The sequence below is a fragment of the Pocillopora verrucosa genome, chromosome 6 (assembly GCF_036669915.1).
Source record: "Pocillopora verrucosa isolate sample1 chromosome 6, ASM3666991v2, whole genome shotgun sequence".
In the NCBI taxonomy this organism is placed as follows: Eukaryota; Metazoa; Cnidaria; class Anthozoa; order Scleractinia; family Pocilloporidae; genus Pocillopora; species Pocillopora verrucosa.
The window spans coordinates 3562468-3583953 of NC_089317.1; the positions used below are offsets into that span (position 1 = coordinate 3562468).

The 21486-nt window shown below is 37.8% G+C and overlaps 1 protein-coding gene across 5 annotated transcripts in view; it reads right to left on the reverse strand.

Annotated features, from left to right (window-relative positions):
• Positions 1-2069: 2069 nt before the first annotated feature.
• Positions 2070-21486, reverse strand: part of LOC131771835 (NACHT, LRR and PYD domains-containing protein 3) — a 39334-nt gene continuing 19917 nt past the window's right edge. For 2 of the 5 annotated variants that reach the window (XM_066168026.1, XM_066168024.1), the window contains exons 2-6: positions 20595-21313; positions 19387-20043; positions 18123-18311; positions 5607-5630; positions 2070-4914 (exon numbers count right to left, since the gene is read on the reverse strand). In XM_066168026.1, the coding sequence (XP_066024123.1) occupies positions 2261-4914; positions 5607-5630; positions 18123-18311; positions 19387-20043; positions 20595-21300 (4230 nt within the window). In that variant the 5' untranslated portion in view covers positions 21301-21313 and the 3' untranslated portion in view covers positions 2070-2260. Of the gene's footprint in view, positions 4915-5606; positions 5631-12847; positions 15050-16487; positions 16599-18122; positions 18312-19386; positions 20044-20594; positions 21314-21486 lie in introns of those variants that run through there. The other 3 variants (XM_066168027.1, XM_066168025.1, XM_066168028.1) reach the window with 2 other exon arrangements.

Consider the following 21486-nt stretch of genomic DNA (forward strand, 5'->3'; position numbering starts at 1 on the left):
TAACACCGGTGAAAATGTAGTCAAAAACTGTCGACCTCCTTGAGAAAGTTGAGCACTTACCGTTGCTTCAGAGGCAAAAAACCGAGCCTTCACCTACGAAAAAAAAGCATTCGTTCGTAAGATTCAGGATTAATTACTAACCAAAGGAAACAAATACGAGCAACTTGTACTCACTAATATCATATTGAAATCAATCTGGATTCATTATTTCCCATATTAATCAAAATACGAAAATAATCAGTTTAAAATCATATTACTGTTTTGATTTTTTATTCTCTCGTTCTATAACTTCTATAACTTTCTGATTTTAACAAATCACAACCGATACGATAGTCCTAACTGTTTGAGAAAGATGTACGATTATGTAAGCTTTTCACTTCTTCGTGACTGAGGATTCTCGTTTCGTAAAAATTAACAAAAACTTAAATTACGATCTAAACATCAAGGTTGCAAATCTTACATTACGAGAAAGAAGACGAAGTCCAGATCGCTGGATCAACAGTGTCGCTAAACCCATTTTTCGAGCTAAAACATCATAGTCCGTATATCTCAGGAAATCTTTCAAAGTAATTTCTACCAGGCGCACGTGAAAGGAGTTTGCGCATGACCAGATAATGACTACTGCTGTTGACCAGTTTTGTGGAAAAAAAAGGAAGCCGGCTCCAAACACATACCACGTGCCATATCAAAATGTACATTTTAAAATTTTTACTAGAAACTTCAATTTATATTTATTAGCGTTCCCAAGAGTAACCCTCCGTTCATACGACTTCTATGATACGACTTTTAAGATACGACTTTACGCGCCGCCATTTTTAAAAACAGCTGAGTAACCAGGCCCAATACCCGTAGAGTGCGCGGTTCAATTTGGTTATTGTAAAAAACAGAAAACCATAATTTGAATCAAGAATAGTTTTACTTGTGACTCCGTCTCCTACGTGTAAATACAGATCACCAAAAGATAGATCAAAGTAACACTATGATGAACTCGTGGATATACTGCACAGAATACATGGTACCGGATTTAACTAAAAGCCAATGACCCTGAAATTTCAAGAAATATAATTGAACAGTTATTCCCACAAGAGTCGCAACAAATTCATCAGCCATATTCAATTTAATAAATCGACACTCTTGGTCTGTACTCTTATCTACAACGATATTCATCATCACAGTGGTCAAAATCTTGTGGACTTACTTGGCTGCGCCTCGTGAGTTCGCAACAAAGTTTGAGCAAAGTGATAACAAGATCTAACAAATATCGTTGTCGATTAGAGGACTGACCACGCCAAACCACTTTCGACATATTTGTTACCACAATATTGACGTTGAATAAAACGATTCTTCCAGTGCGTGACTAGAGTTCGTGACTGTGCTCTTATCGACAACGGCATTCCTGCAAGTTGCGGTAAAATTTATTATATGACCCGTTCGGCCCTGCGTGCGTAATCGTAAGGCCGAAAAACCATGGAGAAAGACGACGTGAAAAAGCGGTCCGGCCCTTGTGTACTTGTACGACTTGATTGCAAAAAGGGAACGAAACATTGTTCGCTGTTGTTGCGAAAAAATGAGTGGCAACAGTAGACAAAAATGAGTGATAAGTCACGTCTTCCGATAAATTGTGAGTTTCTTGCTCAACCTGTGTTAAACGGTAACCCCAATTGAGGTCTCTACAAGTAATTCGTCTGGAACTTAACCTAACAAAGCTGAACAACTTAAACGAGGATGACTCATTTTTATAATGACTGATACAGTGTAATGGCGGACAATTAAAACGAAAATTTGTTACTTACTGAAAATAAGAAAAGAAAACTGTCTTTTCTTTGCAGTACTCAGGGGGGCGTAATTTCATCAAAATGAAATCATAATCAGGTGAACGGGAAGATATTTTCCTCTTTGTCCTTACCTCGAGAAGCTTCAACTAAACGTTCCTATAAGATAGATTCCTTTGACGCATGGTAACCTCACAGAAGATTACCCTCCCAACCCTTACCCGACCCCAAGTCTTACTTGTTACAACTCTTGAGTAGTCTACACCCACAAACCAAGTACAGTAAACAATGTCGCCAGTAAAAAAAAACCTTTATTACAAAATCTTTGCGGTTTTATTTACATTGAGCATAGCATGTCACTCCAATGATTAAAAGTACTTTGCCTACCTGGTATCTTTGACCCAAATTAAGATTTCACTTGGAACTACTGATTTCGTTTAAATATAAAAATCTACTACAAATTAATGAAACTATTAAAGTTAATGAAACTAATGAAAAGACAGCTTTAAAGCTGGTCGGTGTCTCCGAATTATAGCTTCAAGACTAGCTGCCATCTCATCATCATAAACTGACAGAGGAAGTTCTAGTGTGGTTAGCTTACAGCTCGGATGCTGTAAAGCTTCACATAGACTAGCAACACCGATATCAGTGATGTCAGTATCCTCCAGATCTAGTGTGGTTAGCTTACAGCTCGGATGCTGCAAAGCTTCACATAGACTGGCAACACCGATATTAGTGATCTTACAATGTTGCATACGTAGAGTGGTTAGCGTACAGTTTAGATGCTGTAAAGCTTTACATAGACAGGCAACACTGGTATCAGTGATCAAATTACAGAGCATACTTAATGCGGTTAGCTTGCAGCTTGAATGCTGTAAAGCTTCACATAAACTGGGAACACAGGTATCACTGATCCCTCTAAACGAAATACATAGAGTGGTTAGCTTACAGTTTGGATGCTGTAAAGCTTCAGAGAGACTGGCGATACCGGTATCAATGATGTTATTACCCTCAAGATATAGTGTGGTTAGCTTACAGCTTGGATGCTGTAAAGTTCCACATAGACTGACAACACCGGTGTCAGTGATCTCACTAAACCCCAGGTATAGTGTGGTTAGCTTACAGCTTGGATGCTGTAAAGCTTCACCTATACTGGCAACACCGGTATCATTGATCCCACTAGAATCCAGATTTAGTGTGGTTAGCTCACAGCTTGGATGCTGTAAAGCTTCACATAGCCTGGCAACACCGGTATCGGTGATCTTAATATAATTCAGACTTAGTGTGGTTAACTTCCCAACCAATAATCGATTAATAAAATCAACATGTTCAACACTCCAATTAATGTAAGATAATATAAGTTCAGACACAAGACAGTGTTCATTTATCAGTGAATTAAAGACTCGTTGTATTCCAGACAGTGTTAGATGTGGTCCGGAAAGTCCTAACCTCTCAACTGTGACAAACTTATCGGTATACTTGTGTTGTGCCTCTCCAGCTTCCTCTTCATTTAGTTCACTGATAATGTCCAATACAAATGATACCGTAATGCAGTCTACATCTGAGTAACAACCTAAAGCCATGACACCGTGTGAATTACAAAACGCTTGGGGATTCTCCCTCAAGAACTGTTTAGCGAATTCTTTGTTTCGATACTCATTAAGACACCTCATTCTAAGATAAGGAGGCATAAAGGGTGAATCTATCAATTTTTCCATCATTTCCTCGTTTGCGTCACGTGAGAAAAGGCCAGCCATGAATTGGTAAACCATATCAGAGCATTTCGCATCGGGAACACGATTTTCCCTTACAAACCAACGAGCGGCCAAGAATTCTTGGACGGTCAGATGTGTGAAGCTAAAGTGCTTCGTGGTTGTAATCAATTCGGTTCTGAAAGGCTGACCACAGTAAAGAAGACCGCTACCTTTCAGTTTGTTGACTTCTTCCAGTTCAAAATCGCGCTCCATCTCGCTTTCATCAAAAGTTGGCTTTCTTTCAACCAGCAGTTTAGCCGCTAATTTTGATAATTTCTCCAAAGTGTTCTTGATGACAGGAGGGGCCTTGAACTTCTCAGGAATTTCTTTTTGTCTGTATTCTGACTCGGCGCAGTGCTTGAGTTCAAAAATATCAACAAGTTTGGTATAAATGTCGGTTATTGAGACAGGAAGGTCATCAGAATTTTCTGATTCGGTTAGGGCATACTCCATCTCGAAGCACAGCAGATAACAGAGCATAGGAATATGAGCAAAACTGACAAGATTCTCATTGTTCATGACATGTTTAAGTACAGCGTTCTTCATATTTTCGTTTTTCTTGAAGTATTTCTTTATGTACTCTTTGACTTGTTCTGCCGAAAAACCAGCAATTTCCACATACCGTTTATAACGGATTCCTCCCATGTTGTCCGATTCATCAGGTCGCGAGGTAATCATGACGATAGCCCCTTGCAGGATTTTTCCATTGATGAGTTTAGAACACAGTGCGGCCACCGGCATTTTACGTCTAACGTCATTGGGATGCCGTCCTTCTGAGTTTCCATCGATACTGGTTTTCTGAGAATACTCATCATAGCCGTCGAGAATTATCATTACTTCCTTGGAATGCTTTACAATGTACTCAAATGTTGATTCGTTAATGTTACATTTGTCATTCAGTACCGAGGAAAAATTTAAGATTTCTCTTAAAGTCAAATGCTTATTCTTGAGCAAATTCAACTGACGGAAAGTAAGCAAATACACAAATTTTAAATTGGGGATTTCAGTGCTTTCTAGTGCTCGAAGTGATTTGTTGTTAGCCCAATCGCGAATCACCTTCTGGCAAAACAGGGATTTCCCAATCCCTGCTTTTCCAACGACAAGAATAGAATTAGCACTTTCCTGATCATCAATCATGCCAAGAAGTATTTCACTGCAGTGCTTCACTGGAGTACCACTAATTTTCCCGTAGTACTCAAGCTCTTTACTCCTTGAATAATATGTCTCGTCATTCCTAATCAGGGCTTTTCTTCCATGTTGTATGAGAAGATTAGTGAATATTTCGTCCGTTTTCGCGTTGGAAATCGTGCGAGAGGCAAGCAGTTTGGGTTGGAACTCCGTATGGTACATAATTGAAGTCTTTAAAGCTGAAGTGTAGGTACTTACGGCTGAAATATAAAAAAAGGAACATACTTAATAAATAATATGAACACGAGGATAGCAGTTTAAGTACTATCACTCTTGCTCCACGGGATTTAACTGTTTTGAGGGCAGGTCAATCAACACACAAGCGCTTAAGACAAAGATTTTAGGCTATATTGGTATTACTCTTATTGATGAAAAAAGTATAACAAACTAAAGGCACATTAATACCACACATAGTTCTAACCCTTATAGGCTTAGTCTTTAATGTAAATTTCAAAGTCTAGTGTCTGACAGAGAAACAATTCCAGCATTGGATATCAGAGCCCCAACTCACGGACCCTATAATGGTTAAAAATCGGTGGTGGCGTCAGATCCACTTGTCTGACACCCAAATTCTTGAAACAACAGGATCACATATCACCATCCAATATGGAGCAACTAACAATTACCGTTCCAGATATAGGTCTTGGCCTACTGTGGTTTCAGAAAAAACACAAAATTTCTGTGTTTTCTGAACAAAAATTGTGACCCCCTTCTATATAAAAATCCTGGATCCACCCTTCAAAATCGTCTTTACTTATCAACATTTAATAACAGTAGTTCAAATATTCGTAAATAAGTTCACTGTTTATGACGTTACCATTCACATGTTCACTATTATTACATTTATTATTTCAGTATTAAGTATTCACTCATCAAAACATATAGGACTCACCTTGAGAAGGCAATTCATTGGCACCTAAATTAAATAATAAACAAAAAGAAGTGTTGTCTCTTTAAGCCAATTTACTTAAGAAATTTACTTACAATCTGATTCATTCGCCTCAACTAATATTATGTCAGGTTCCAAAAATGGGTAAAAAACAACAACAACAACAACAACAACAGAAAAAAAACTGTAAATACATGTATATGTGCTGGCAGTTATCACTTCCCTGTGCATTCAATTAAGTATCAACATCAAAATACAGTTGCACATGCAGTACTGGATAATTCTCTGTTCTTATAGTTTAAAACAATTTGATGTGTTGCTTAATTTGCCCAGGAACATATATCAATCACTTCAAATCACTAAATGGCAGATGTCATTAGCCTCCAAATTTTCCATTTTCTGGTTGTGTTACATAAACCAAGCTAACTATAGAAAACAGGCATGTTCACCTGGCTCATGAAGTGAATTGTCATTCATCAGCATCACTTGATTTAACCACAAGTTTTTTCTGCCACCACCTTAAGAGGCCTTGTTAAACTTACTAATACATAAACTTAAAATAAGGGTAACTTAATTTTCTATTTGTAAACTGATACTGAATAAATGATCTTGATTTGTAATCCATACAAGAATATGCTATGGGAACTTAGATCTAAGTCAGACCTATCCTGGTAAAAAGACAAGATTGAGACAGGAAGCAATACCTACATTAAAGTAAGGCCAATCTTGGAATATGACTGGATCATTCAAAATGTTGGCCACAACAGATGCTGCCATCACAAAGGCAATTTGTTTCCATTTTTTACTTGAAGACTGCGTTTCATCTACAAAGTCTTTAATGCCCTTGACTACCACCCATTCTGTCTTAAAATCATGGGCTGCTGCATACACTCCTTAAACAAAAAAAAACACTCATTTCTGTTAACTATATTGCTAATTTTGGTAGAATCCTTAAAATATTTGTTTGATGAAAGCTTAAAAAGATTCACACTCTAGCTGTTTGTAAAACTGCACATCCCAGAAGGACATTAGTTTGTAACAAAATCTAATTTTTTTCAACCAGTACTTTAAAAAAAATTGTACACCTTGTTTCATAAGTAACTTTCAACATTTCTCAAAAGACAAACTTTTGTCAGCTAGAGTCAACCCTTCCACTCCTAAGATCTCTTTGGTAATTCTCTTTAGTGTCTGTCATACAATTCCTATGATGTTACAGGTGGCGTAGTTAGGAGAATTTGGTTTTGGATCACCCAATAATTTCCTAATTGACATTTTCTTTTTCTTTTCCCATTACTTACAGTAATATAGTTGTATCTACTTGATATCATATTGATACTGTAAGGAGAAATCCTGTCTTGGTCACTCGTGGGAGTTTCAGGGTTAACAGGGACTGATAGTTATTCCTCAACTCTCAAACTATTCAACAAAATACTTCTACATTTTTCAGATGACAAATTTAAGACAATTCATGACATCCTGATGGAGCACATTCAATTTAGAAGACAGAAGAAGTCTCAGTCACCTCCACCTGCTAAACAATATTCAACCCCAGTCAAACACAAAATTACTATTATTATGCAAGATATAATTTCCACAAATTTCGCATGCTATAATTATGGTATATGCTATTTCTTGAAAAAAAAATATTTCAGAAAAATTTTAAAGCACCCTGTGAGATCAGTTACTGTTCTTAGTAGCAAAAAAAGAGTCTGTACTCAAGCCTATTGGCCCCCTGTAGAAGGAGCTTGTCTTGGTTTCCTTAGCATAAAGCTACTACAATAATAACAACTCCCCCCTGGATGGGATGCCAGTCCATCACAAGGTTCCCCCCTACCAGCATTTCATCAGGCTTCCCTAACAATTCACCAGTACCCATTTATACTCCTAGGAGGAGAGAGGCATGGCATGGGGAGAGTACCTACCCAAGAACAAAACACATTGACTCAGCCAGGTCTTGAACCCAGACCTCTGGTACCAAAGTCCAGTACAATGACCATAAGGTCACAATATGTCTTCCACTGTTGTTAGGAAATGGCAATGTTCATCACTGGCAAAAAATAGTATGGTGCTCTCCTAAGATCACACTCCTTTCTTATTATATATAGGCCTAGGTCACACTAGAGCTTTTTTTTGTTTGTTTAAGTCAAAAATCTGTCAACAAGTTGCATAAAATAAGTACAGCCCCCAATTTTAAAAACTTGCCAAATTTTTGCAGATCACCAAAATTCTCCTAATCTTCAAAAGAGCCATGTTGCTTTTTTTTTAACCATTTAGCTGTCATTCTATGTAAGACATGCATGTCAGGATAAAATTTAAGCTTGAAAAATACACTGTGGTCTGCTAGTGTAATTTAGGGCATGTGATGGCAGGACACAATACATGGTCCCAATCTCGAAACCATTACTCTGCCAGACGCAGAGACCTCAACCAAGGACAGTTTTAAAAGCAAGCTCTATTTGAGCAAAGTCTTTGCCTTCTATGTCTAAAATCTGATATTAGCTGCATAGAAGCCTGCTGATAGTGACTACCAACAATGTAAAAAAATTGCTATGTTGTTTTGCTCTGAAAGAAATGCAAGATTCCATTAAAACCTGAAAGCTGTGAAGATAATCATTTGACGACAATATATTCTTGCCCAGTAATTTGTGCAATAATTTTTCTTTATCTTTTAATAGAGGGAGATGGGTTTGTGATTGATGTATGTGCCAATCAATGAAGTTTTGGTCACAGGATACTGGTTAGATGCGACTGCTGCCAAAAATTGGAAATTGCAAAATTTCGCAAATTTTTCACAAGCCACATTCACATGCTCTTAATACAATTACTAATTTGATGGTATATCCCCTTTGAAAATAAACTCAAAACAATTACTTTTTTGGGCAAGCAATGTAGCATGGTGCAATAAGAGGAAAAGTGTTATAAAGGTTTCTTCCTTGGTCCACACATACTCCATTTCAAAGACTGTAGGAGTATTTACTGACAGCAAAGATTTGCCGTTTTCATCGTTTAAATAAAGAAACATCAATGTTTTGTTTCTGGTTCCATGAAAGTTATCTCCTCGATAAATATTGTTTGTACACAACTTTCATGCTCAAATGCTCAATGTTCAAAGTTTTCAAGTTGAAGATAGCAGTAACACTGAAACATCATCTGTTGTGAGGCAGCTTGATTAGCTTTCGTATATAGAGAGAATCCACATTAAACTCGCGCAAGGGAAGATCAATAACATTTCTTTCACACGATGCATATTCAGTTTAACCTCGCAGGAATTGTAAAACTGCAACTGCATTATTTGTGGATCGAATCCAAACTACTTTCTGAGTTATATAAATTTTCTGTCGATGCTGGCATCCAAAGTCAGTTGTTCGTTGCCCGTCAAAGCCTGAAAATTTTCCGAAAATTTGTCCGATGATAAGCATGTTTTTCGTACGCGTCTTTAGTTCCAAGAGACCAACTCTAACATGTTTAAATACAGCCTAGCGAATCCAACCAAATTAAGCAATATGGAAACAAATAACGGATTCAACCTCTAAAACTGGTGAATGTAGACATATCAACTATTACAATTCCCAATGGATTCGAAAATATGAACCTGTTTTCCAACAAACGGGAAGTGCTGACCGAAGCATTAAGCTACGTAGTTTAACAATTATTTGGCACTAAAGACGCTATTTCCTCGCTAGTAGTTTCAGGAATCGAGGTGAAAAGTATATGGTAAATCAATGACTCTACCTTGGCGAGAATCGTCTGCTTAACAACGTAAAGTAAGTCTCTCGAAGTAGAAATCAACCATGTTGGGCAGCCAAATCCGTGCACCTTGCATAGTGCTTCTCAAACTTCACTGATCATCTGCCTCTATTTCAGCCATTTTGAAAGTGTTAGTTTCCGGGGCTTCTTGTTTAATCTGACTTCCGGTCATTTCTATTTCCGCTTCCTCATCTTTTAGTTTTATTGAACATCTTTTAGTTATATAAGGTCACGCATGAATGAGTCAGGAAAGCGATGTATGCTGCACAACATCGATGTATGACATCCAAAATCGATGTATTCCGGATGAAATTGATTTATTTAATTTTACATTAATGTATCCATGTTCGATATTTTGTCCGTAAAAGAACCTCATACCTAAGCGGGTCACCCCACCTATCTTGTAAAAGTGATCAAAATAAAGTAAGAAATTATATGGACAGGTGACTTACCCCACCTAGGCGGGTTACCTCACCAACCAACTGTATTTGCGTTGTGGAAATTGATTCAGGATACCTTTAGCTGGGGAATCTGAGATCTGCAGATATAATCTACTTCAAAAACATGGACTACATATACATAAGTGCATTTCTCTATATGTTGCATGAGAATAATTTCTCGGCAGGGTTAGAAAGTGGTCTACTACAGTAATCCATGAATCAGTGTCTGAGATGGAATATGTTGCATTATTTCTCCGATTTCTTCGACAATCTTTTCAAATAGAATTCCAACCTAGAGTTAATTTGAAAATGTATCTAAACAGCTGGGCTACACAAACATGCTATTTTCATTACAGTGACATTAGTAGAAATCTATAAAAGCAACCGAGCAAAACACCGAATGTATACACGAGGTTCAGGCACGATCAAGTATTTTCTTGCGACAGCTACATGTTTCGAACATTTTATGTGTGCGAAGATTTTATTTAGCTCACACTCACGTATTTACAACAACATTCATAGTTACCTGTAATTTGCTCTAAAATTATGCCAGTGGAATAGATTATAAATTAAAGAACAATATAAGCGACGGGCCAATTTCAGCCAAAAACACGTCGACAGAGTTGGTATCTTTATAAACAGTGATTTGTTTATTTAGCACTCGAGAAAAATAAACTCAAAAACTTTACCTAAAACGGTGGTTTGTTCCCTTAACAATAAAGGTAGGGTAATTTTAAAGTTAAAATTGATAGATTTAAATGAATCAAAACAGAAGTAGAGACCAAACACTTCGAGTTTTGTCCCAATAGCGTGTGATTTGCAATAGGAATACAGCAAAGAAAATAGCCGAACTCCGTGAAAATGCACGCTGTATATTTTGTTCTGGCGCGCTCGCTTTTCACGGGCCAAAAATAATGTTTTTACATGATAAACATGAAGAATTGCTCGTTGAAAAGAGCTCTTTTATTCTATGTTCATTCGTATACCCCCGATGTTATGGTCGTCTGAAATATGGCAAAATTCAGCGTACAAACGGAATACAAAATATAATGTACTTTACGCGGGTGGTTACAAACGAAAGAAAGTTTAGTTGAAGAGGAAATATAGTTGGAGAGCTATTCCAAGGGGTGAAAAAAATGAATCCAAGATAATTTTTCGTTGTCTAGTACGAGCGTTGTGAAAATGCACTGAAAGCCCGATATAAATTATGCAAATTAGGTACGTTTTGGCCGATTTCGAACTGTCGTATTTTTTGCCAAAATAAAAACTCCCTGGAACTTTTGAATATTATTTTTGAAAACAATTCACCAAAAGGGTCTTTTGGAGCAAATAAAAAAAGTTGAATTTTTGCTTGTGTCGCCGGACTCTTGAAAATTACTGACTTCTCTTAAGTTCTAGGCTTCTTCATGTACTATAGTGTATACGTGCGCACAAACTTGTCTATTTCGCTGATTGAGATTGGTACACTGAAAGATGTCGGTCCTCAACAAATCACACAGAAATAAATCATGTTTAACTGTACACCAAACTGCTCATCGAGAGGGTCAAAATGCATTTACAACTGTCCTGTTCTATTTTAGAATCGATCAATTTTTTATGAGCATTATGAGTCGGTTTACGTTATATTCGATGAAACACCCTCGAGTAACTGCCGTATTTTAAAGCAAAAATATTGATAAACGCCGCCCCAGAATAAATACCAAATCATTACGCGACTCTTATTCGAATAATAGACTCAAAAAAGCAGACCGATGAGGGCCTGTTTTCAAGGAGATGGGGAGCCCCAGATAGGTGAAGTAACCCCCCTAGCTGGGTAACCCGCCTGTCCATATAATCTATTATTTCATCTTGATCACGTTTACATGATAGGTGGGGCGACCCGTCTAGGCGGGTTGCCCAGTCTGCTGGGTAGGGTAACCCTGTCAGCAAGGGGGCAACATTGCCATGTAAACGTCTCAAGGTCGGTTAACCCGCCCACGCAGGGCGCCGTTCATGTTACAAAAGGATCAAATAAGGAAAACAACAGCGAAACACGAGTGTGTTAAGACTTTGTTCATTTCTTGGTCTTCCCATGCAGAGCTAAAACGTTAAAACATCAATTTTTACATCCACTTAGCAATAAAACCTCGACAGCGATTTAGTCACGTTTTTACTTTTAACTCAACACTACATTCACACGTTATGCCAAAGTTAAGACGTTGTACTGTCAGAAACGGTTAACGCATCGAGCTATTGGCCAAAATCTTAGAGGAAAATTAATTACGTTTTTTCTGCAACGTTTTTACGACACGTCCTAGTGACATCTTAAACTCCTTAATTGCAAGTGTGATAACAACCTCGAGAAACTTCATCCTGGCATCCCGGGGTTGTAAGATTGAATGTAATCGCTGGCTATTTTTAGCCCACGGTTAGGCGGGTCACCTCACCTACCTGGGGTCCCCACATTCATGTAAACAGGCCCAAGGGCAATGAAATACAGGTTGGTGGTTGATTACTATTAGCCTGGAACTTCTTCGACTGCAAAACTGAAGATAATATTGCTTACGTATTGCAGTCGGAAAAAAAAATCGATCAAGTAATAGTGCCAGAAGGGTCCACCAAGTATATCCAGGCACCGAACGTTTCTTGGAACAAGCCGTTCAAGGCCACTTGTACTTAAAAGGAATGATTGGCTGGGTACCGTGGGAATTCACGAAGAAACAGCTGCTGACATTTGAAATTATCCCCAAAAAGTACCATTTTGGAGTGAATTCTTGATTCTTGAGCAGAGCTACCCACAGAGGTAATAAAAAAAACTCTCTCGAGCTGCATGTTGAACCTTCCCGTGGACGACATGATTCACTGCCCCAAGGAACGACAGCCTTGTGGCAGTGCACGATTATTGCTTCTATCGCAGTTGCAAGTTCTGAGTAAGCAAGGCACAAATCCCTTTGAATGTACCGGTTCTGATTTTGAGAGAGCACATCCGTCATTATATCTTTTGGATTCGGATCATGAAGAGGACAGACACATTGAAATTGGGTGAAGTATGTTCACTTTATTTCACATCAAGTATTGCAGTAGTATTAACACGCAGATTGTGAAATTGAGGACAAGCACTAGAACGTGTTTTTGTTTTTTACAATTAAAATGGTCAGTTACCATACTATTGTTTGCAAAAAGTAAATTGAATTTTAAATAAACGCCGCCCTCGAATAAACATCGCACTTGAATCACGAAAATTTTAATAAACGCCGGCGGCGTCTAATCGAATAAACATGATAAGTGAAAACACTTTATTAGCTCTATATTTAAGAGAGCTCCTTTGTAAGAAATTTTTATAAGAGTTGTTTACAGTCTGTTGGACCAAGTTCTATCCACCAATCTTTCGATGAAAGAATTTATAATTGGTGCCAATCCTGATCTTCCTGCAGCCAGCTTATTTCCCCAACGTCTTGAAACAGGTAGGAAATCGACAATCATCCCTTCATATCCGAGGCTCTTCTGACTCGTCATTAAGTACTAGGCCTTTGCGGAAGTAGGCAAATTTCCCGGGGGAGCATGCACCCGCATCACTAATACCATTCTAAGACAAATCCAAATTGGTTAGCGTCTTGTTCACTTTGATTGCCTCAGTAATACATGTAGCACCCGCAGCACTAATACCATTCCCAGACAAATCCAAATTGGTTAGCGTCTTGTTCACTTTGATTGCCTCAGCAATACATGTAGCACCCGCATCCCTAATACCATTGTAAGACAAATCCAAATTGGTTAGCGTCTTGTTCACTTTGATTGCCTCAGCAATACATGGAGCACCCGCATCCCTAATACGATTACCTTTCAAATACAAATTGGTCAGATTCAAACCAGTTCCAAACGACTTCGATAAATGCGAGTGAAAATCACTTTTTTCTCTTTTGCATTCGTTGATGGCCTCCAATACAATTTTTGCACCACGGCCTTCATTTTTGTTGACTTCATTTGTTAAACTCTTTACAAGAGCCACAACCTGTTCATCGCATTTCATGGTCAAAATTCCACACGAAAACAAAAGTATTTGTTTAAGTTCATTGAAATACCTTGCGGAAACTAGTTCTTCAGGTTTCATTTCCTTGCTTTGAATCTGAGAACAAATGAAGAATGCTGCAAAGAATTCTTGAAAACTTTTATGTAAGAAGGCATAATGCAGTGTTTGTCTCAGTTTGCTGCCACCAGGCTGCACTGACAGAAATCCAAATTCAGTCAGGTCTTTTGCATGGTTTCTCAATTCACTTTCATTAAAATCCAACTTATCGTCAAGTAAACCATTCAACGCTACCTTTCCAAGGTGATTCAATTGCGGTTTGTAATGGTTTGTCAAGTCTTCGATCTTTTCTAGTAGTCCCTTCTTTTTTCTATATCTTCTCAAAACACATTCAACCATATCCAAGTACAGTTGAGCTCTGCTTTCGGGGAGTGTGCCCTCAAACTCTTCGCATAAAAGGCAAAGAAGTGCTGTGTTTAGAGGATTGGCCGCTATTTCTCTCAGGTTTTCATCTTGCAACATCCGTTGCAAGAGCTTGATGGCTAAATCCGTCCTTTCTTTAAAGTACTTGATGACAAATTTTATCACATGCTCTTTAGTAAATCCTTCGATCTGAAGCAGCACGTCACAACATTTTCTCACCTTTTTTCCAGCTTCGTGTCTTGCTGTTGCAACTATGTGGCATTTGGGGAGCACTCTTCCTTCAATTAATTCGGAAAACATCGACAATTTACTGGACGGTAACTCATCCAATCCATCCAATATCAATAAAATGCTGGACTGATTTTCACGAATAAAACGAAAGAATTGTTGTTTGACTTCTTCATCGATGTCTCGGGGCAGAAGCTGATCATCAATAGCTTCCCAAACGTCAGAATGGATATCTCGACATTTCAGAAACAATACCACTTTAAATGCTGTTGAGCCGCAGCCCTGAGGTTCTTGCTGTTTTGTGGCCCAGTCGTAGGCGTACTTTTTACAATAGGTGGTTTTTCCCATACCAGGTTCTCCTTCAATCAACACTGTTCTCGGCGCTGAACACTCTTCATACGGGTCTAGTATTGACGACATGTCAACAAATACGTTACTGATTTCTCCTCTTGTTTTCTTTCTTCTGACCACTTTGAGCCTTGTAAAAATCTTTCCAAGAAAAAACTGAAACTCTTCACACCATGGAAATGGTGAGAGCCATCCCTCGCGCGTCTTGTACAGCTGGCGAATTCCATTGATAAGCTCAGTCGGATCAAAAATACCTAGCAGTAGCAAAATAAGTAAGAAATCTAATGAATGCAGCATTAAAAATTGTGGTGCCTCTCTGGTATTCGGCACTGGATTTAAATAAGTGAATGAGTACGATACCGTTGCCAAAGAAATTACTTGGACGATGCAAAAAGCTTTTAGTGTATGATTCATGCTTACTGATTAAAAGCCATTTAGATTATGAATTCAGGTAAACCTACTCTGTTTGTTCGGCTTTAAGGGTGTCTGACAGTGAAACTCTGTCGTAAAATAAATTACTCGGGAGATAAATATTCATATCATTGGAGCCGTAGTCTGAGAAAGGCTTTTTCGGGATTTACCGAGACTACGAACAAATAAATGGAAACCAAACAACGCCCTTGTGCCTTCTTTGTCACGCGGTTTCATCAAAAGTGCTGCAGAAAACTGGGGGCTCGCCTGCGATGAAGTGGGAGGTTTTTCCTATAGTCTTTTCCTTAGGAACCTATTTTACTCAAGACGATCCTCATTCAACTATTTTCCCATGTAGAATTGAATACTCCACAATATGAGCGCAGGAAGGGTTTAGTTATTTTATTCAGAAATATGCGGATTACATCTAATGCTACTAGGTATTCGGCACTGAATTTAAATTAGCGAACGAGTACGACACCACCGCCAAAGAAATTACTTGGACGATGAAAAAGGTATCAATGTATGATTCATGTCAATTTACTGACCAAAAGCTATTTGGCTTGTAAATGCAGTGGGACCTACTCTGTTAATTTCTAACATCGAGCCAAAGTTAATGCCAATGTTTTCGTTAAAACTGTACTTCGCTTTATTTCGTTCTCCACTCTAATCAAAATATAAAATTTTCCAAAAAAAAAAACAAAGAAAGCTCTTCCGCCCTCGTTTTCACGTCGTTTAATCATAGAAAAAGGAAAACGCTGGAACAAACCAGAGGTCCGGCTGCAATGCATTGTGAAGTTTCGTTCACAGTTTTTCGCTCGGGAAAATTAAAATAACCACATACGCCTTCTCCTGCCCCTTTTTACTAACACAGCCCTCATTCAGAAATTTTTTCCATGTAAAATAGAATACTCCACAAAAAATTTGAGTGGAGGAAGGATTGCATTAGTCTGTTCAAGAATATGCAGGTAAAATCTAACGAATTAGGAAGTTAGATTCATTATGTCCATAACAAAAGTAAAACTAAAATCAGGCAATAACCCTTCTCGGCCAAATGTGTAAGAGTGCTGTCAGAAAGCTATCCAATCTGAGAGGTAACCTGAGATTCCGTGCCATTTCATTCATCCCACACATTACCTGGTGTCTTCATTTAGGTTTAACCTAGTAGCCAAGGCGTGCTCTTACAACAATTCATTACCTGAAAAGTGTACTCAAGTTAACGGAACGGAATCCCTATTGATAGTTCAGTTTATCTGTGAGTAGCTATTTATAGCAACCAACCTTCATCTGTGCTTTTCTCCACTGTGGTCGTCAGGCTACAAAGCGTCTCTTTAACCTCCTTCATTTCAATCTCTATCTTCTCAGTTGTGTCTCTGAGGTCACTTAGCGAATCTGCATTAGTAAGAAAGATAAGTGCAATTTCATAAGCACATTTACATCACAAATTCACATAAACGTGCAGATAAACAATGATACCTATGTCATTATCTACTCGATTCTGAACAGATCAAACTCAATAAGACGCTTAGAAATAACAAAAGTGCACTCCAGCAGTTGTACACGAGTACCCACGAACAGACAAAGATACTGCCGATGAAAACACACTGTGGACATTTGGATTTAATTCTTAATTTTTCACATGAGGTGAGCGACCTCATTTTTCGACCTTATGTGACCTCATGTAATGAATATACTAGACCTACGGTATTTCTGTGAACATAAGCCTTTGCTTTATCATCTAGACTTAATCCCCTATCGTTATTGAAGCTGCCAAAGAAATATTTATTTTTTGGTGAATATTTTTGTCCGACATACTTTTCCTATGTCGAAAAGTAGCATCAAAACAAAGACAGTTTTAACAATGACTGATATGACACAATCTACTGAGCTTCAAGCTTTTAAAAGACCAAAGGATGGTTATAAAGTTACTGTAAAAATTTCCTTGTGTATTTGTGTTGTTCTATCTTGAGACGAACTCAAAGTCCGGCAAAATTTACTTGATAGCGACTATGAAATGTACATGGTGCGCCTACTTGTCGCCACCGTTAATTGGCGTAAATCACCACAATTTGTACAAAGTCTAACATAACACTCTTACCTTGTTTATTTATGATTTTATTAGCTGTTTCGATGATCACGTTAATCATGCTCTACCACGTTGCAGCCAAATTTGAGTTTCAGTTTATTTATCTTCTCTAACTTATTATATCAGTGCGTGACAAGCGTGACAGAGAAATTCAAAGGACAAAAGGAGGGGAAACAAATTTGGGTGACTTGCCGCTGTTTGTTTGATGCATGCTGACATTAGCTCTTAAGAAATTTACCTACAATCTGATTTATTTGTCTCAATCTACTAACATGTCAGGTTCCATAAAGGGTTAAAAAAAAACAACAACAACAACAAAAAACAGAACCATAAACATATGTGCTGGTATTTATCACCTCCCTTTCCATTCCAATAGTTTCACCATCAAAATACAGTCACACATGTAGTACTGGATTAATCAATTTTTTTTTAGTTTAAAACAATTTGATTTGTTTCTTATTGGCCCAGGAACATATATCAAATCACTTCAAATCACTTTGGCAGATGTCATTAGCCTCTGAATTTTCCATATTTTGGTGGTGTTACATAAACCAAGCTAACTATAGAAAACAGGCTAGTTCACGTGGCTCATGGAGTGAATTGTCATTCATCATTACATCATTCAATTTAACCACAAGTTTTTTCTCCCATCACCTCTAGCCACTTACTGGTATGTAAACTCAAAATAAGGGTAACTTAATTTCCTCTTTGTCAACTATTACTGATTAAATCACGTTGATTTATAATTCATACAAAAATATGCTGAGGGAACTTAGATCTAAGTCAGACCTATCCTTGTAAAAAGAGAAGATTGAGACAGGAAGCAATACCTGCATTAAAATGAGGCCAATCTTGGAATATGACTGGATCATTCAAAATGTTGGCCACAACAGAAGCTGCCATCACACAGGCAATTTCATTCCATTTCTTACTTGAAGAGTGCGTTTCATCTACAAAGTCTTTGATGCCCTTGACTACCACCCATTCTGTCTTAAAATCATGGGCTGCTGCATACACTCCTAAAAAACAAAACAAATAAACAGTAATGTCTGTTAACTATATCTTAAGCTTATTTTCTTCGCATCTTTAAAATACATGTTATTGTTCAATCAAAGCTCACAAAGAGTCACACTCTAGCTGCACTCTTGCTGTTGTAAACATGCACATTGCAGAAAGACATTAGTTGGAACAGAAACCTAATTTTTTTCAACCAGTAATCAAAAAAAATTGTACACTGAGACTGTAAAACTATTCTTCAGGCTTCATCTTGTTTCATATAAAGTAACTTTCAATATTTTTCAAAAGACAAAGTTTTGTCAGTTAGAGTTAACCCTTTCACTCCTAAGATCTCTTTAATGATCCTCTTTAACACTTTAACTCCCAAGATCTGATTGTTAATTCTCCCTTCTAGCTGCTACACATTTCCTTGTAAATTGGTTACAAAAAAATTGGATGTTTTATCAAGGTAATTTTATCTTTTACCTGATGAGTTTCAGTATTCTCACTACCTGTTTGCTGGATAATGTATGGATATTATAGGGAGAAGTTACATGTTAATCACTTCTAAGAGTTAAAGGGTTAATGTATGTCATAAAATTCCTATGATGTTAGTTAGGAGAATTTAGTTTTGGATCAACCAATAATCCCCTAATTCACACTTTTTTCTTTTCCCATTACTTGTCTGCTTAATATCATATTGAAACTGTAAGGAGAAATTCTATCTTGGTCACTCATGGGAGTTTCAGGGTTAACGGGGACTGTGATACTATTCCTCAACTCTCAAACTATTTAACAACATACTTTCTACATTTTTCATGTGACAAATTTAAAATAATTCATGACACCCTAATGGAGCAAATTCAATCTAGTTATCCAGAAGAAGTCTCAGTCACCTTCACCTGTGAAATAATCTTCTCACCCAGCCAAACATCAAATCACTTTAAATACAACATACACAATTCCTGCAAATTTGGCATGTTATATGGTGTATGCTTGGACCAGCAGAGACAATACCAGAGCAGTGTTTTTCAAAACATTTGCTACATGTGCAAAAGTGCTTGGCTCATCAATTATTTGTATTATTATGATCCTCACCTCCACCTTCCATTTCAACTGCAATTGCTTCAGGATGTTTCCTAATCATATCTCTGTTTGCCTCTGAGATACTCAGAACCACTCCATCACAGTGCACTTTGGCATTATATTCATCAGCATTTTGTAAAGGTGCCTTCCACCCATCAGCCACATGTTTGATCAGGTTACCAATATCTCTGCTGGGGGGAGTTTTGTATACAGCTGTTATCAGCTTTGCTGAAACAACCACATCTCCTAACTTGACCTTTTTGCTATTCAAACCACTGCAGGCACCAACAGAAAAGATAGCCTTGGGTCTCAGTACTGAGATGGCATCTTTTGAAACTGACAAAGAACCCTGAAGAACATCAGGACCTTTGGAGCACCTCATCAATGCAATTTTCATTTTGTTTCCTTGATCATCACCCATGCACCCAAAGTACACAGGGCCAGTACTGATGTGGTAACTCTTGAAGGGTTCCTTCAGGTAGGCAAAGCAGCTTAAGAACTCACAGTCCTCCACTGCTAATAAAAGAATATCAACAGGAAGTTCAACATTGCTCCAGGCAAAAGAAGTTTTTGGTAGATCACTCATCAATGGAAGTGTAACATTAAGCTCTGGTGGGCTTGCATTGCTATTCTGTGCTGATGTAGTTTCCCCTGACATCTTTACTGTCTCTGAAAAAGAAGAACGTAGTATTTCATTTTTTTTCCATTCATTTATTAGAAGTTATTAGCAGATCCAAAAGAAAATCAACAGACGATGAAGAAAAAGAAAAGAAAACTGGTAATGAATAATAATTAAGTCAATGCACCTGTGACCCTGCATAAAACATTTTAAGCCCACACTAACTGATTTCACAGTAGAAAATTACACAGGCATACTTGAAGGAAAAAAAAAACACCTCCAAGTGCTCCCCTTTTTTCTCTGAGTTTGCATGGTTGTGTCATTCACTGAGTTTCATCATCTTTCACTCAAATAATCAGGCTTTAAATCCATCATCTTCAGTACAGAATTATATCTCGATGATAAATTTTTTCGTAGACTTCATTCATAACATCAAGAAAAAAAACAGAAAACTTTACTTACATATACAGTGTACCTATGAATTTCCACACAGAAATTTTGGAGGTAATTTCTTTTATTTCATGATCCACTTAATATCTAACATTAATCACACAAAAGAGACAAGTTAAAACTTAAATCAACAAAAGTAAATCACACAAACCTTCCTTCCCTGAATTTTGTTCGTTTATCTCAATGGAACTCTCCAGATCATTTTCCCACCTGGCCTTTTTTACCATTTCATCTTCATGTGATTTGTCTGTGACACAGTCTTCATCCTTCAACCACTCTTTAAAAAGCTCCTGGTAGTCCTTCTCACTATCAGCATCCATAAAATAAATTTCAAGATCATTGATAACATCACGATAGCGGGCCCCTCCAATACACTGAAAGGTGTCTCTGATGTCATTCCAGTAGGAACTGAAAGTTGGATCATCAACTGAACCACTGGTAACATGGCTGTAAACTCTGTCTCTGAGGATCTTGATGCGAATGATGTCAGCTGCTGGAGAGGTGTCTGTTTCTAAAGGAAGGTCATCCTGGCCAGAGGCAGGGAGAGTCAGACCAAAGACATTTGTCAGAAGTAATAGCAGGAGGGAGCTGTCAAAGTTCCCTGAGGAAATTGACCATTTGACAACAGGATACAGTTTGTGCCACTGGGAGGTACTCAGGACTCTCTTCTTTCGAAGTGTTTGTAATTTGGCACAGTTTGTGGGATTAGTCAGAGCTCCGTGAAGGTTTTCTGGTGGACATACCCTGTCAAAGATCTCCCTTAGCACATGTGGTCCAACTTCAACAAGAAGGCGACACAGCTGGGCATAGTTAGAGGTTCCTTTAGTAGAAGGGTTTGATGGAGTGGCAGAGGCCATGAGGACATGTCTTCTGTAAAGAAAAATACACACAAAAGTCATTATTTGAACTTCCCAGTGCCAAAATGTCCTTCCACATACTTAACATTAAATTTATTATCACCCAACAAACTTATACAACAATTGTGATGTGTCTTCCTTTTTAACCCTTCAACCCCTAAGAGTGATTGGCTTCTAATTTCTCCT